The sequence below is a fragment of the Tiliqua scincoides genome, chromosome 4 (genome assembly GCF_035046505.1).
Source record: "Tiliqua scincoides isolate rTilSci1 chromosome 4, rTilSci1.hap2, whole genome shotgun sequence".
NCBI lineage: Eukaryota > Metazoa > Chordata > Lepidosauria > Squamata > Scincidae > Tiliqua > Tiliqua scincoides.
The window spans coordinates 203,115,252-203,131,038 of NC_089824.1; the positions used below are offsets into that span (position 1 = coordinate 203,115,252).

General features: G+C 42.2%; 1 protein-coding gene across 5 annotated transcripts in view; it reads right to left on the reverse strand.

Moving 5' to 3' along the window:
• SULF2 (sulfatase 2) overlaps window positions 1–15,787 on the reverse strand; it is a 333,591-nt gene that overhangs the window by 93,869 nt on the left and 223,935 nt on the right. For all 5 annotated transcript variants that reach the window (XM_066622862.1, XM_066622861.1, XM_066622865.1 and 2 more), the window contains one exon: window positions 7,339–7,578. In XM_066622862.1, coding sequence (XP_066478959.1) covers window positions 7,339–7,578 — 240 coding nt within the window. The remainder of the gene's footprint in view (window positions 1–7,338; window positions 7,579–15,787) is intronic.

Below are 15,787 nucleotides of genomic sequence, written 5' to 3' on the forward strand. Positions count from 1 at the left end.
TTCAATTATCAGTTACAAGAATACAAAAAGAAAGTACCAGTAGACCAGGGTAGGAAAGAGAGAAACAAACTTGCCTATTATTTCCAACAAAACCCTTTATGTTCCAAAATGGGTCAAATATTACTTTGGACCAGCCAAGGAAGAGATGAAGAAAACGTGTGGCTTTCCAGAAGCATCCAGCAAGCAGAGCCTCTGAATAGCAGGTGCAAAGAAACAATGATGGGAGAGAAATATGCTTCTCTTTCTTGGATGTGGACTTTTCCAAAGGCATCTAGTTGGTCATGATAACAAAGTAGATGCTGGACTAGATGGGTGTTTTTCCTGATCCAGCATGCCTCAATGATTACATTTATGTTTTCAAATAACCTGGAACTTGGATTCTCAAATGCAAGAAAGGGAAAAATAAAGTATGCAGAAGAAAAAAGGAAAGAAAATGAAGAAATACATGAGGAAGAGAGAGTGACTAGATTGAGAACTGAAAGCAGCAAAAAAATCAATTATGTGTTCCATTTCCCTATGTGAACCTGTTCCTCTCCACATCCATGAACTGAATGTAACCCTCTGGGCCTAATCCTATACATTTCTACTCAGAAATAATTAATACTGTGTTCAATAGGGCTTACTCCCAGGAAAGTAAATATAGAATTGCAGCCTCAATAAATTAGTTGTGGTTACGAACTTTGACTTCAGCTGGTTTTCAACTATCTTCTTATCTGAAGCTTTTATTGGTTCCAAATTAACACATTTTAACTCCAAGACTTTACACTTTTTCCTAACAGCAAAGCTTGCTACAGGTCAAAACCCAAGCTAAGGAAGTGTTAAGTCCTGTTTTGGAAGTAGCATATGTGAAAAATAAGATCAGGGAGTGCTTTTTGATACCCTAGCTAAGCTCGGTGCAGTGGTCAATGACATAATCTTCCATTGGATTTTTGGTTGCTATGCAGACTTTCTTTATAGCTCAATCCTAACCAACTTTCCAGCACTGATGAAAGCTGCAATGCAGCCCTGAGGTAAGGGAACAAATGTTCCCTTATTTTGAGGAGGCCTCTGTGATTGTATCCCTAACCACATAATCCAGCGTGTGCTCCAATGACACAGCTGCATTGGTACAGGAAGGTTAGGTTTGAGGTGTTAAACTAGTGGTTATAGAATGACTGCCCATTGCCAAGTTTGTTTCAGTCCACATGAAAATTCCCAATGATATTCTAAATGCATTCTACATTTTTCTCTGAAGAAAGAAATCAGAAATGGTTCCTGTGGGGCTCGTGATATAGAAAGTGGAAACAGAAGTGTAGTAAACACAACACAGGATGCTTATAATAGTATATTACAGGTCCAAACCTGTTTTAGGTCTTTATGCATAGTATAAACTGGTTTGTGTTTCAGTTCATCCCGTAAGATAGGCAATATGGGTTTTTTGTTTGTTTTTTGGCCTTATAGGGCTCAGTGTGTGTATTCCACGGGGATTATGATAAACACAGTGTTTTTAATTAGGCCTTTGATGCACTACTTGTGCAGCACTGCTTCTATACCAGATTGGAATTAGCAAAGATTTACCATTTATTATGTTGAAATATTCTTGATATATTCTAGCAGGTTAAAATATTCCAATTAATTAAAAAATTGAATTTGAAGAAAAACACAGCACCAGTGGTTTTCAAAGTATGTTAATTGCCTACAGATGAATGTCTTATTTGTCTTCACTGCATATTAAACTTATTTTGAGCTTGAACTTTTTAACCTAGATCAATGCTACTAATTCAGAGATGTCAAGCAAAATCCTTGTACTGCTTAAGAATTCATTTATAGTTTTCCCCACTATTTGGTCCTATATTGCTCCAAAAACCATAATAAGCATAATCAGAATAGTAGTAATGTATAAATCCAATGTGCGCAGAGACAACAACAAAAAGGTGTTAACCTTTATCAGTGGAATATTTTGTAGACTCCAGACAATAATGCCCTTAGCAATAAAACAAAGGGAAACAGGTAAGAACTAATTGGGCGCCCATGCTTCACTCGATTTATGTTGCTGAAGACTAATTCAAGTCTTTATCTGAGTGGAACAAAACAAGAAAATTACCTAATTTATCTGAAGGCAGGTTTCTACACTCTGGGCACTGAGTGCCAGCACCATGAAAGACTAGAGAAGATGGTTATTATGTTTACTACTCAGTATTTAAATGCAGTAACATCTAAGGCTCCAAACTAGTCAAAACAACTCCATTATTCATAAAGCATAAGGTAGGTTATTGCTTTTCATCTTCCAAAATAGTCATCTAGTGTAAACTTTGCTATGAAAACATACCTGCTTGACTTGCCACAAGATGCTAAGTATTAAGCTTAAGTCTGGCTGTTACCCTGCACATGCCCGATCTTGTCTGATCTTGGAAGCTAAGCAGGGTCAGGCCTGGTTAGTACTTGGATGGGAGGACCGCCAGGAAATACCGGGTGCTGTAGGCTTATACCATAGTCTTTCGAGACTGAATAGGTCCAGCAGGACATTAATTACAACATACCACTTTCAAGACGGATATGGAAATCCACAGCTTGCTCAGAGTTAGAAGTGGCTATTAACTAGAGCAGGGGTGCTCACACTTTTTTTGGCTCAAGAGCTACTTTGAAACCCAGCAAGGCCCGGAGATCTACCAGAGTTTTTTTTAAATCCCATTATAGTCAGTGGGGCTTACTCCTGTGTAAATGTGGACAGAATTGCAACCTCAGAGCCCAACCCTATGGTGTCTACTCAGAAGTAAGTCCCATGCTAGTCAATGGGGTCTACTCTCCAGTAAGTGTGGATAGCAGCTTTAGAGCAGGGGTGCTCAAACTTTCAACTTTAGGGATCCTGGACCTTTAAAATTGTGTAGGAGGATGACACAGTTGTGTCATCCCAACTGTGGGATGACAAGTTGCACCTGCTGAAATTCTCTCTTCTATACACTTGTTAAAGGTCCAGCATCCCTAAAGTTGAAAGTTTGAGCACCCCTGCTTTAGAGCCCAATCTTCTGCATGTCCCCTCAGAAGCAAGCTCCATGCTAGTCAATGGGGCTTACTCCCGGGTAAGTGTGGAGAAGATTGCAGCTTGTGTGCCCAAGCCTAAGCCTGTCTCCTCAGAAGTAAGTCCCATGCTAGTCAATGGGGCTTACTCTCGGGTAAGTGAGGAGAGGACCACAGCCTTGGGCACCTGCATCTCTCAATTGCTGCTGAACTTCCCTAGCCAGAGGCTGCCACCACCCTGCATCAGCAGCACTTCTGAGTGGCCCCAAGCAACTCCTCCAGACAGTCCCAGGCTGCTCCTGAGCCCTTCTGGAGATGCTCCTCAGGTTCTCCAAGGCACAACCGAAGTTCTGCTCTGAGCCTTCCCTGCAAAGTCAAGCCCAACACTTGTTTAGCTCCACTACAGTTACCTGGGTGTAAGAACTATTGACTATAATGGGACTTACTTCTGAGTAGACAGGCATAGGATTGATCCTATGCACATTTACCTGGGAGTAAGCACCATTGCCTATAATGGAATTTAATTCAGGGTAGAACAAGCATAGGACTGTGTTGTAGGGCTGAAATCCTATCCATACTTTCCTGGGAGCAAGTCCCATTGATTATAATGAGATGTACTTCTGAGTAGACATGCATGGGATTGGGCTCCAAAGCCCATTTTATCAGATGCATAAAGTGTCTGCATTTAGCTAACAGATGCACAGGGGGATACAAAGAAAAGGTTATAGGGGGAAAAAAGTGATTAACAGTACAGTTTTCTGCATGTTTACTCAGAAGTAAATCTGTGTTCAAAGGATTCACCTCCAGGGAAGTGTGAAGTGATGGTACAAAACAACCTCACAGTTCCATTGGGAATGAATTGAATATGTGGCTCAGTTTTAGTTCCACGAAGCCAGAGCCCCATCCTATGCATGTCTACTCAGAAGTAAGCCCTGTTAGAGCCAGTGGGGCTTCCTCCCAGGAAAGTGTGGACAAGCTTGCAGCCTCAGAGCCCCATCCTAGGCATGTCTACTCAGAAGAAAGTCCCATTAGAGCCAACAGGGCTTACTCCCGTGTAAGTGGCTAGCACTGCAGCCCCAGCCAGGCTCCTTCCCACACATACCTCGGGACAGAAATCCGCAGCCTGGCTGCTGCCCTCAAAGCGACCTCACCGCTCTCACGTGGCCCGGTTGGGAGAGGTCTAGCTAGAGCTCCGCAATCGATTAGTGAGGGCTGTCCTACAAAGCCAAGACCAACCCTTTAGCAGCTAAAGGCAAAATGAGTCGATCGCGGAGCCCTTACGTAGTATATAGACTAGAGTAGACTAAGGGCTCAGCGATTGACTCATTTTGCCTTGCGATCGACCGGTAGATCGGGATCGACGTGTTGAGCACCCCTGAACTAGAGCAGTGATGAACAGACTGATGTAGTCATTTTCAATACTGAAAAAGATTAGTTCATTAGTTATCTGCATATTATGGTTTACTCCCATGGCTCCTACTCTGCACTAAAGCTTTGTAATAGCTACTATAGCTGTTGTTTTTCTATTGTTGCTTGCATCTCTGTAAGAGTGCCTAGCCAGGGAGTTGCAACAACAGTTGCAAAGTTACCAGGAGGTCAGACTTCCTGCGACTGGATTCAGAACACGGATGGGAACAAGCTGCTTCACAGCAGAGCTAAACAGACAGGCAGCATACACAGCTTACTCTTTCACCAAAGAAACAGGACAAAAAGGAAGCAATGGGCGGAGATTGTCTGTACTGCTCAGAATATTCCATTGTCTCCATCAGGAAGATCATTTTTTTCTGGCTCTCTCATTGAAGGAATCTGCATAAGATGGGTTTCCACATTCCAGTAGTACAGAGCTCCTAGACCTGCACCATTTCTGAATTCAGGAGTGAAATCATATTTGTTTTTTTAGTGCTGTCCCATAAAATTTCCTACCCACAGAAAACTAGCAGATCAAGAATAAAATCCTAAATTATCTCTGTCGTGTGTTAGTCTTTTACATACATAGATGGGGGTGAGGTTAGTGCTAAGTTTCTATATGCAGAAGAGTCTGTTTTAACACTGGCAAGCGTTCAAACATGCTACTCCTTAACTGCAGGTTGATATGATTTTGACCTAGGAATAACAAGATCTATCTGAATGTGTAGATCAGGTTTTAATGCATCTTTGTGTGTGATGTTCTCAGCTTCTCAAAGTGCTCCCATAAGGCCAAAGTTGTTATGATGGCACAGATTTGTGTGTCAGCACCAAGTTGGGACCAAAACACTACAAAATGGAATGGGGACACTCTAAGAACACATTACAGGGTAGTGAATTCTTTCTTCTTCCTGCACTTAACCATGCAACAGCTTTAAAAGTCATTTTTTTCCTCTTGGTGGGTTTCATGACCTGAAGTGAATCCCACTAGGGGGGAAAAAAAACCTAGTAAAAAAAGCAGCTTCAAAAACAAATGCATAGATTCCACACCCAACCTCCTGCCCGTCTTGGAAGAGTTTTAGATCCTTTCCCCTCACTTTATATTTTTCTTAATTTCACTTTTCTTCCCTAGGAAATGCAAAACAGCTAACAACAGATCTAATTAAAAATAATCCCAAAAACACTAACAAGACCAACAAAGGAAAAACTGCAGCAATAAACCCAACTCCCAGAGCAACTGAAAACCAACAACAACAAAAGCCAGCATCTGGCACAGCCAACTTTGGGTTATGCCATTGTCATGTCTTGTGCCCTAAATTATCTTCCATTCTCTTCTTGTCTGTGTTTGTAAGACTTTTCTTACACTTCCATGATACTTAAGAATACAACTCTTTCTGCTTTTCTGTTGCATCTCCAGATGGAGATCTAGCTATTACACCTCAATTGGAAGTCATCACTCTCAAGGTAGGTGAAACTGCAAAGATCTTCTCAAATTAGATAGACTGCTGAAGCTTTTTAACTAGAGATATTGAATATAATATCTCTTTTGGGTTTCCTAATGTGACCCTAAGCATTCCTAACTACACATGGTACAAATGATAGTAGCAGGACACAGAGAATGACCGTCCAGATCAGTTTTTTCATTCCATTTAAATTATCAGTATAGTCATCAAGGGGTGACTCAAGGGAGCCATTAAGGGATAGTGTAAAACCTACAATTTTTCAACATTTCTAGTCTAGAGTGGAATAGGGGGTAAAGGTTTGTGGCCATTGAAGAGAGATGGCAGAGATATACTAGGTTGGCAGCTGTTTTGGAAAACTAGACAGTTTTGGAGAATAAGCCGTGGCATGGAGGAAGAGGTTTTAGATACTAGAGTTGTAGAACAACGTTCAGGTTCTGGAGAGGGGAATACTGGAGGCAGCAGCTGGGCTGCTAAAAAGAGATGGGTAGGCATATAGTTTCAGTGACAGAGTGGAATTATACACCTGGACACCTACTACGTGAGCAACTTACAACCTATGCAGAATTGGGCTGTACATGGACCCTCTTGCAACAGTGAAAGTAATTTCCACTGTCATAAAGTGCTTGATGATGGAGCATGAAGCTCCATTCCCCCCCCCCCCCGCCAAATCAGGTAAGTTAGCAGTGACTGTGGAGGTGGAGCAGACTGGGAATGAAACTGGGAAGGGAGAGAAAAAGAATGGGGGATGGGGAAGAGGCAGGAGGGGGCAGATCCAGCAAGAATGTCACATGCTGGCAATGGTGCATGCCAGATCCTACTCTTCTTTTGCTAGCTTCTCTGTCCCCTTTCTCTCCTCAGACTTACACCTGTTTAAGAGCTGGCACAGGTCTGAGGAAACCCATTGTAGAGCAGAAGGCTTATAGAGGGGTCAAGGGAAATTGCCCCTCTGAAACCACCTTATCTCACACCCCTGAATTCAGTGCACACCTTTTTGGTGGAAGTGACATTATCAGTTTAGGCTTCAAACCTAAGCCGTGATCAGCCAGTGCTCCCATTACACAGTGCTCTTGTCCTGTTATTTTGCATAGCTCAGAATGCAAACATTCAAGCTCAGAAGTCAAAGCAGAATGCAGTCTTGGAGCTTTCTCCAACCACACAGCCCATTCCCTTTCTAGTGTCCCATCTTCCCACCTATTCAGGGCAAAGTGCCTTGCCTCCCTCACCCAGGAGCCCGTCCTACCCAGAAGCTCTGGACCCTGTATTTTCAGCACTGTATTTTCAATGGCAGTTGAGCTAGGTGCTACGCGACCCACCTAAAACTGGCTTCCAACCCACCTAGTCGGTCCCGACCCACAGTTTGAGAAACGCCGATGAACAGTATTCTTCATGTCTCCGGGTTTCTGACCGGGGGCGGAGGGGGGCAATGCCAGTTGAAGCAAGGAGATGAATAAGCAGTTTGTTGCATCAGTCTTACCTGTCCTGTAACCTGTGTTATTGAGGTACACTGCAAATGTGCGAATTTCATGCTGGGCCTGCCAAGATGGAGAGGAGCAGTTCTCGTTATTTGTGTAGGTGTTGTGGTTGTGGACGTATTTCCCTGTTAGAATAGAGGAACGGGATGGGCAGCACATAGGCGTTGTCACAAAGGCATTGATGAAGTGAGAACCTCCCTGTTCCATGATGCGCCTTGTCTTATTCATCACTTGCATTGAACCTGGGGCAAGAAAACACAAGCATCACATTAAAAAGGAAATGAAGTATTCCTTAATTTTCAGCGTAAGGTAATCGCTCATTTGTTCATTGTATGCTAAATTTCGTAAGAATCAAGCAAAAGAAACCACATCATAAGAAAGTGAGTATAATGATTGGGGTGGGGGAGGAAGATGGGGTCTTTACTCGCTTTTAACTTGTGCTTTCTTTGTGTTGGAAAGAGATGGGGTGGGGGAAAAATACTATTTATATTCTCTTTCTTATTTTCACTTACTTTTACTTGGTATTTCAGATCTCATACTGGGAAGCAGCATTTTAATCTGCCTCCTGCCCCCACTAACCACTTATACTTCTGATCAAGGAATTTGTTCTACCTGGCAGGGCTACCATACTATTCTCTAAATTCTAGAGCAGAATGTAAAATATAATGCCAAAATTGCAGTTAAGTTCTCAAAGATCAGGATTTGAAGATTTATCTGCAATTGAGGTATTTATTTTTTTCAAATTTTAAAGGTCAACTAGATATCAAAGTGAGCCATAAGTGATTTTTTTTTTTTAAAAAGGACTTCTAAACATAGCCAAGAGCTCTTTGCTTGCCTGTGATTTCAGGATATACAAATTGGCATTGCATTTTAGGAGGATATCATTGTCCTAGTTGGTCATAGCACTGTGGCTGCTGAACTAGGAGAAAGCCCCCCTAGAGGAAGCATGGGAAAACTGAAGGGGGGAGGAGAGAGAGATTTCAGGGAAGAGAAGGATCGGATGTTGCAACAGGTGGTGACTTCTTGCCACCAGCCAAGACTAAGATGCATTGCATTGTTCCCTGGTAGAGAACTCTCAATAATCTACACTGAAATTGAGAGACTATGGGTGCAATCCAGAGGCTGGGCCTACACAAGGCTCTCGGGTGGGCGGGGAGGAGGCGGGAGGGAGGCGCTCCGGGGCAGGGTGTGAGTGGGTGGTGGGCGGCCCTGGGGGCAGGTGAGTGGGGAGCGGGAGGTGGGGCTGGGATCCAGCTGTTCTACTGGATTCCAATTGCTGTTCCTGAGGAGTTTGGAGCGGCTTCAAGCCACTCCGCTCTCCTTGGACTTGCACCATCTCAGGAGGTGGCGCAAGTCCGAGGAAACCCTTAGGGGCCAGCGTGCCTTACCCGGAGGTAAAGGGAAAAGTTTCCCCTTACCTCTGGCTGAGCTGCTATGGACCCCTATCCCACGCTGGATACAGCGCAAACCTCTTGGCTTGCCTGTTCCAGCGCAGGAGAAGATTTTGCCCTCTGTCCCTACTGTCCAATCATTTCAACTGATCTGAAAAAAGGAACTCCAGAAAAAGTGACCACATCCTAGTGAATGGCTTTAGGACAGTATTAGTCAGTACTACATTCTAAAGATGTAGGAATAGGCTGCACAAGATCATCTCAGCACATGCAGAACAGATTGAAGCCATTATTGGATCTAAGGTTGATTCTGAAGGAAGAGTAAGTTCAAATGATGAGCACTAAAGTTCAAAAAGCTTGAAAAGCTAGCTGAACTAGGAGGAGTTCACAGGAAACACCATCCTGCTATAATAATAATAATAATAATAATAATAATAATAATAATAATAAAGGTATTTCTATACCGCCTTTCTTGGTCCTCAGATTTCTCCTTAGACTTTATCCAAGGCGGTTTACATAGGCAGGCAATTTAAATCCCCGTAGGGATTTTTACAATTTGAAAGAAGGTTTCTGTCTTTCAAGAAACCATAACATTCAGATGTTTCTTTCTTGATCTGGTTGCATATTCTGGCCTCCATCCTCCCACGCTCAGAGCAGATGGAATAGCTTGGCTCAGCTTGTCAGCTGCTTCAAGGTCGCATGGTGCTGGTGGCCTCGAACTGGCGACCTTCGGATGTTATCTTCAGGCAAATGGAGGCTCAACCCTCTAGACCAGACCTCCTGCCCTCCTATAATTGAGCACGTCTTCTGCTTCAGCTCCCTTGCATTTCTGCCTCCCCTCCTCTACCTACCACATTTCATCTCTAAGTAGGAGCACTATATGAAACCAGTACAATGCTGGGCCCATCTATTACTCTTTACATTTTTATTCTATCCTTCCTCCAAGGAGTTCAGGGCAGCATACATGATACCTTCATTCTCATAATAATCCTCTGTGCTAAGAGAAAAAGTGACATGCACAAGGTCACCCAGAGAACTTCATGGTTAAATATGAATTTGAACTCAGACCTCCTTAGTGCTTCTCCGGCACTTTAATCACTACACCACACCAGCTCTCACTGGCAATGAATTGTAAAATTTGTAACTTAGCCTCATGGGGATTACATCAAGTATGACAGAAGTTCTCCTGCTGTGAGGAGGGCTCCTATTGAGATAACTTGGGCACTCAATTTCCGTTTCAAATTAAGCTGAACAGACATATCTGTCTCTCCTTCCATTCAAAAGCTGACTTTGGCAGGGATGGGCCACAGTGACTTGGAATCAAGTTGCAAAAGCATGTGTTTTTTTGTGACTCGTACAGTCGCATATCAAAAATCTGGGCACTGACTTGGGGGTTTTACCCTAAAAATGAAAAGACTCAAATAGAATTGAGTCAAGATTCGCTTGCAACTCATTTCGTGTGTGTGCTTGGTTGGTTTTTTTTGGGGGGGGGGGCACTTCCGTAGCTTGACTCGCTTTTTGAAAAGATACTAACTTGAAAAATGGCTCTGGATGAGTTACGACGGCCGCCCATTATGACTCATGGGCAACTCCAATTGGGGGGGTGGAGACTTGGGATTCAACTCGAGACTTGGTGGGTGGCTCTGGCATCACCCTGGACTTTGGGATCATGGTCTAACTAAAAACTATTTTACGTAGTAGGGACTGTCAAAGCATGAAACAAAAACAAATTCTAGAATTTTGCTGTTTACTCATGCCACTATTTCCTCTCTGGTTTCTCAGCTCTTCAGTTTGCTTCTCAAATAGCAGCTGAACTTCAAAATTTTAATTTGTCTTTGTAAGGCTTTCCACATATTTATGTGCTCCATTACAACTTCTATCTTTAGCAAACAATACAAATTAAGAGGGAAGGCTCACGTTATTTCCTAATGAAAAGATGAGGGGGAAAAATTCAGTTTCTCTTGAGGTGGTTTTTTGCTTTTAGGTATACAGAACTTAAATCAAACTCTTAAGAACTCACACAAGCATTTGAATGTTCCTCCAGTCCCTAGTTTTGGTATACCTTACAAGAGGCTACAATGCTTTGTGTCACTTCTACCTTATCAGATTTGTAATGCATGACTTAGAAGACAGAAGAAAAGTCTCTTTCTCAGTCCAAAGTTCTCCACTTTCCACATGACATGTTGCCTCAAATCTCCTTCTGCCGGTAAAGAGATGCTTTCATGAGTCTCACATTAGAGGGGATTTAGCTGGCTCAGGGCAATGGGATATTCTCTGATCTTTCCATCAGCAGTTCAAAGTTAACAAAGGTCAAGAGCGCTCAGCTACCTATGCCATTCTCCATCATACAAACATAGCCCCTTTTAGTTCCCAAGAAAGGGATGTCAGTCAGAGGATGCTTGTGAAATGTTTGTGATGCTTGTAAGGATACGTACTATACCTATCACCAGACGAGCCAAATCAAAGGCTCTTAAAAAGCAGGCTGAAACGACTACACATGCCAACCACGTGGAAACCTTTAGCTATCACTGTATGGCAGGATCCAGATACAAGTCTCTTGCTTCATTGACTGCACTTGCTTAATTGGGTCCACGTTGACTCTTTATGCTCACGTGTATTGTGTGATGCTTATGTCACTTCTGAGCCCCTTCACATTTTTTAAGCACTGATCCTAGCAAATTATGAAAGACTGATAATTTTTCCACATGGAAGAGAAAATGTGGTAATGCAAAAAAGCATGTTTTCTGCTGTACTTTCTATATTACTGTATATGACAACATAGCCTCAAAAGAAACAAAGGCTGCTCAAAGACACGGCTTTCCTCAGATGTGTTCAGGTCCTGTTGTATGTTGGACCCCTTCAGACAGCGGAATTTTGGGGTGATTGAATCTGGTTATCTAGATCTGCATTCAAATGCTGCACATTCAAGTTAAACTCCTCCTGCTCCTCTTTGTTAAACACAAAGCTGCTCTGAAGCAATGCTACAGTCAAAACAACAGCCTTCAAATTTATGTAGTGGTTTAGAGCAGTGGTTCCCAAAATTGGTGGGTTGCAACCCACCAGCCAGGGAAACATCCTGCTCTGGCTCCTTAAGGGGTAAGGATATGGTAGCAACGTGATCCTCAGGACGCTGTTGCTGCTGGGGCTGATGGGGGTGTTATTTACCTTCAGCAGCGCCATCTCTGGGGGTTGCGGGATGCCCCAGGGAGTCCCCCACAGCGTTCCGCAAGCTTCTGTAAGTGTAAAAAATGTGACAGAAACCACCAGAACTAGAAGCAGTTTCCAATTGTTTTACACTTAATTTTTTTTTTTAAAGTAAAAAAATGTTTAAAGAGTGTAAAAAATGCGACGGAAACCACTAGATCCAGAAGCAGTTTCCAGTTGGTTTTTTTACACTTGTAGAGGCTTGGGGGGCCCTGAAGAAGGCTCTGCAGAAGGCTCCACAGGGCTCCCTGCAGCCCCCAGAGGTTGGTGCTGCAGACAGTTAGTACTCCACTCGATCAACATCAGCAGCAGCACAATCTTGGGGATCACATTGCTGCCATACCCCTGCCCCCAAGGCCTGTGGTTCCCTCTTCCTATTTATTTATATTTATATTTATACATATTTATAAATACTTAAATATAAATATTTAAACATGCATCAGCCTCAGCCATTTGTAGATTGAACTCTACAGATAGTCTGGAAATGCAGGTTATGCGTTTTCCCTCTCTGTTTTATGAAGTGAACCCCTCCCCTTCCCACCCAAATAACCCAGGTTGAATCAATGTTTTGTCATTTTGCGATTAAACACAATTTTAACAACCCTTTTAAATGACAGAGGCATCTGTGCGGAAATAACACTACATGTTAAGTCTCCCCTAGGGGACACTAACCTCTTTAAATAAAACCACTGTAATAACAAGGCCCTATATATCAACAGTCTTTAATACAGAAACATATGATCTAATCTACTTCCACAGCTTGAGATCTAATCCAGAGTGACAGCTCAGTGGAAGGTAAAAATCCAGAATACCCTTTCCGTGCAATCTTAAATAGGCCAGTGTTAAATATTTTAAAACAATGCCAAGTCATCCAACAAAAACTTACTTCTTTTATACTACCTCCCAATGCAAACTTGGGAGATGAAAAAGGGAAACAGAAATTGGATTCTTTGCTTTTGTAGAACATCACTTGTGTGTTAATCGGTCATTGCAATCTAAGCAAAACATCTGTTTCTGGAATTGGAAAAGCCTTCCTGACTCTTATCAGTGAATCTATGGAACGCAGAAGGACACTGCTATTCCTTATACAAAAAAAATCAGTAGTTTATTCAGAAGGTTTCCATTATAATAAACCAGCATCAGTGGCATAGCTAGAGGGGGGTGCAAAGCACTAAGTTTTGCAGGTGCCTGAACGAGCCATGAAAGCAGCTCCTCCCCTTCAGAGCCATTCTGGGCGGTGGGAGCAAAACAGAGGCATTTGCATTTCAGGCACCTGCAAAACTTAGTGCTTTGCAACTCCTCCAGCTATCCCACTGACCAGTATGTGTGCAGTTGTATCAGAAGCTCTGTGACATAAGTTCTGACATACTTAAATGTTCTAAAAAAAAAAAAAGACACTCTAATAATTCAATTACCTACAGAAATATCATTTATTGACACATGTGGCAAAGCCTAAGGTTTCAGAATCAGGGTTCTTGGTTCACTATGGATGCATTTGTATCCTCCTTGTATGGGGCATGAGGTCTGGTCTAGAGGGTAGAGCCTCTGTTAGCCCGAAGATAATATCAGAACTCCGGCAGCTCCTTGAATGGCGAGACCTTGAAGCAGATGTCAAGCTGAGCCGAGTTATTTCATCTGCTGAGAGAAGAAGTGTCTTGGCTGCCCTCCATGTGAGAGATGAAGGAGCTGCTTGTCAGCCTGCGTGGGAGACACTGGAGGCCAGGAGTGAGATCAGATCCGGAAGATCCATCTGAAATGCTGTTGGTTCTTGAAAGAGAGAACCGTTTATGATTATAAAAATCCCTTTGAGGGATTTAGAAACACCTGCCTATGTGAACCGCCTTGAATAAAGTCAGAGGAGTAATCCGATGACCAGAAAGGCGGTATATAAATACCGAGTTATTATTAATTATTATTATTATTATTTACACAGAATATTGTCCTGCTCTCAGTGATGCAAGCTCGAAGTACAAGATGCAATAAACTAGGTAATTCAATAAAGTGGGTACTAATCGTGTGTGTGTGTGTGTGTGTGTGTGTGTGTGTGTGTGTGGAGGGGGGATTCCATTCCACAACCTCTCTCAACAGCATAACTGGGCATGTGTATGTGCAGTGCTTATTTGAACATAAATATTCAGCACCACAGCAACCCAAATTCTGCATGAAGAGAGACCAGAGCACATTATACAGATCTCTATAGCTTATTATGCTGCTGCTACTAACAATGAAACTCCCATGAAAGACTATGGAGGATACAAACATCCCTAGTCACTACCCATGATGAAATTCTGCTGAATTGTACTTTAGCTTCTTGAGATTTCAACCTCTAGTTTGCATGTAACTTTGCAGTCCTAAGATTAAAAAATTTGGTTTGGTTGTCAAAAAGCTGAGCGTATCAGGTTGATGAATATGACACCTTATACCAAGACCGGCGGTGGGGTGCAGCTATATAGCGCATGTACATGTACACATATGTCACAATACACTCTACTTGTTTAATTTAAAAGTTTATATCCTGTCGTACCCCTTCCGAGCAAGGCAAAATAATGTTTTTTCTATATTATCATTACTTTTACATGGGGTGGCAATGCTTAGCTAATTTATTGATTAAAAAATATGTTTAATCAATTGAAAAGGTGCCCCTAAACAAATAGCGGGCAGATCTTAATTATTTTTAATGCAAGTATTTATAAATACTTAGATGGCAAGTGCCACTTTGAAAGAAGCATTCTCCTTTGTATGGGGGGGGAACAGGAACTGCCTCTTCTAAGATGATGCCTGCTATGACAGACAAATGCTTTATCTAAAGCAAAGAATTTCTTTAGAACAAATGCATATGTATACAAATTAACTAACTGATCAATTTAAACATGCAATTAATCAATTGCAATTAATCAATTCTTTATGTGGGTGACAGTGCAACTTTTATTAAATATAGGGCTTAGTACCAAAGCCATGCTTTGCAATAGTACTACTTGCTATAATCATTCAATATACAAACTCTTTTTTCCTAGACTGACATACAGGGAGCTTGTCAAGTGCCTCAAACAGTACGGTCCAATGGACAGAGCTGCCTGAATTTGGGCCTGGGAGACTGAAGTTCAATCTGAGTTCAACGAGAGACTCACAGAATAGCCTTGGGCAAATCAAATTCTCTCCATCATTCCCTGCTCCCTAAAATGTAACATGAGAGTATTAATGGTCTGTCTCGCTATATTGTACAAGCAGACAGTAAAGTATTTCATACAACATGAGATTTACAGAAATTATTCACACACGCACAACCCAATAAGTGCAATTAAAGAAAGACTGCACAGTCAGATTTTCCCGTGCTGAGTTTGATATGCAGTCCCTTCCTAAATTTTATTTTAATATTAGAAAAAAAGTGAGCCCAATAAGAGTAATTGACAAATTTCTGAAGCAAAGGAAAACTCTGTGCATTAATCAAAGCTAATGCAGAGAAGTACTATTATTACAAAAAGCTATTACATTAACAGTGCATCCACATGCATATCAATTCAGAAGTAAGTCCCACTGAGTTCAATGCTTCTTACACCTCCAGGTAAGCCTGTATAGGGTTGCACATGGACTGCCCAGCCCTATCCCCCACCATTGGCGCTAGTGCAATTGGTATGTCAGCAAGCCTTGCCAACCGAGAGCATTGAATGATGGGGGCCAATCGAGCAGCCAGTAGGAAGAAAGCAAAAATATTTACTTTGCCAAAAATGTTTTTATTTACCCCACCCTCACCCCTGGGGCAGGCTGCCTAATTGTCTATGGATCTCCTTGGACATATGAAAGTCATTTTGCTGGTGTATGTCTGAGAGAAATGGGATGAGGCAGCTTGAGAAAGATG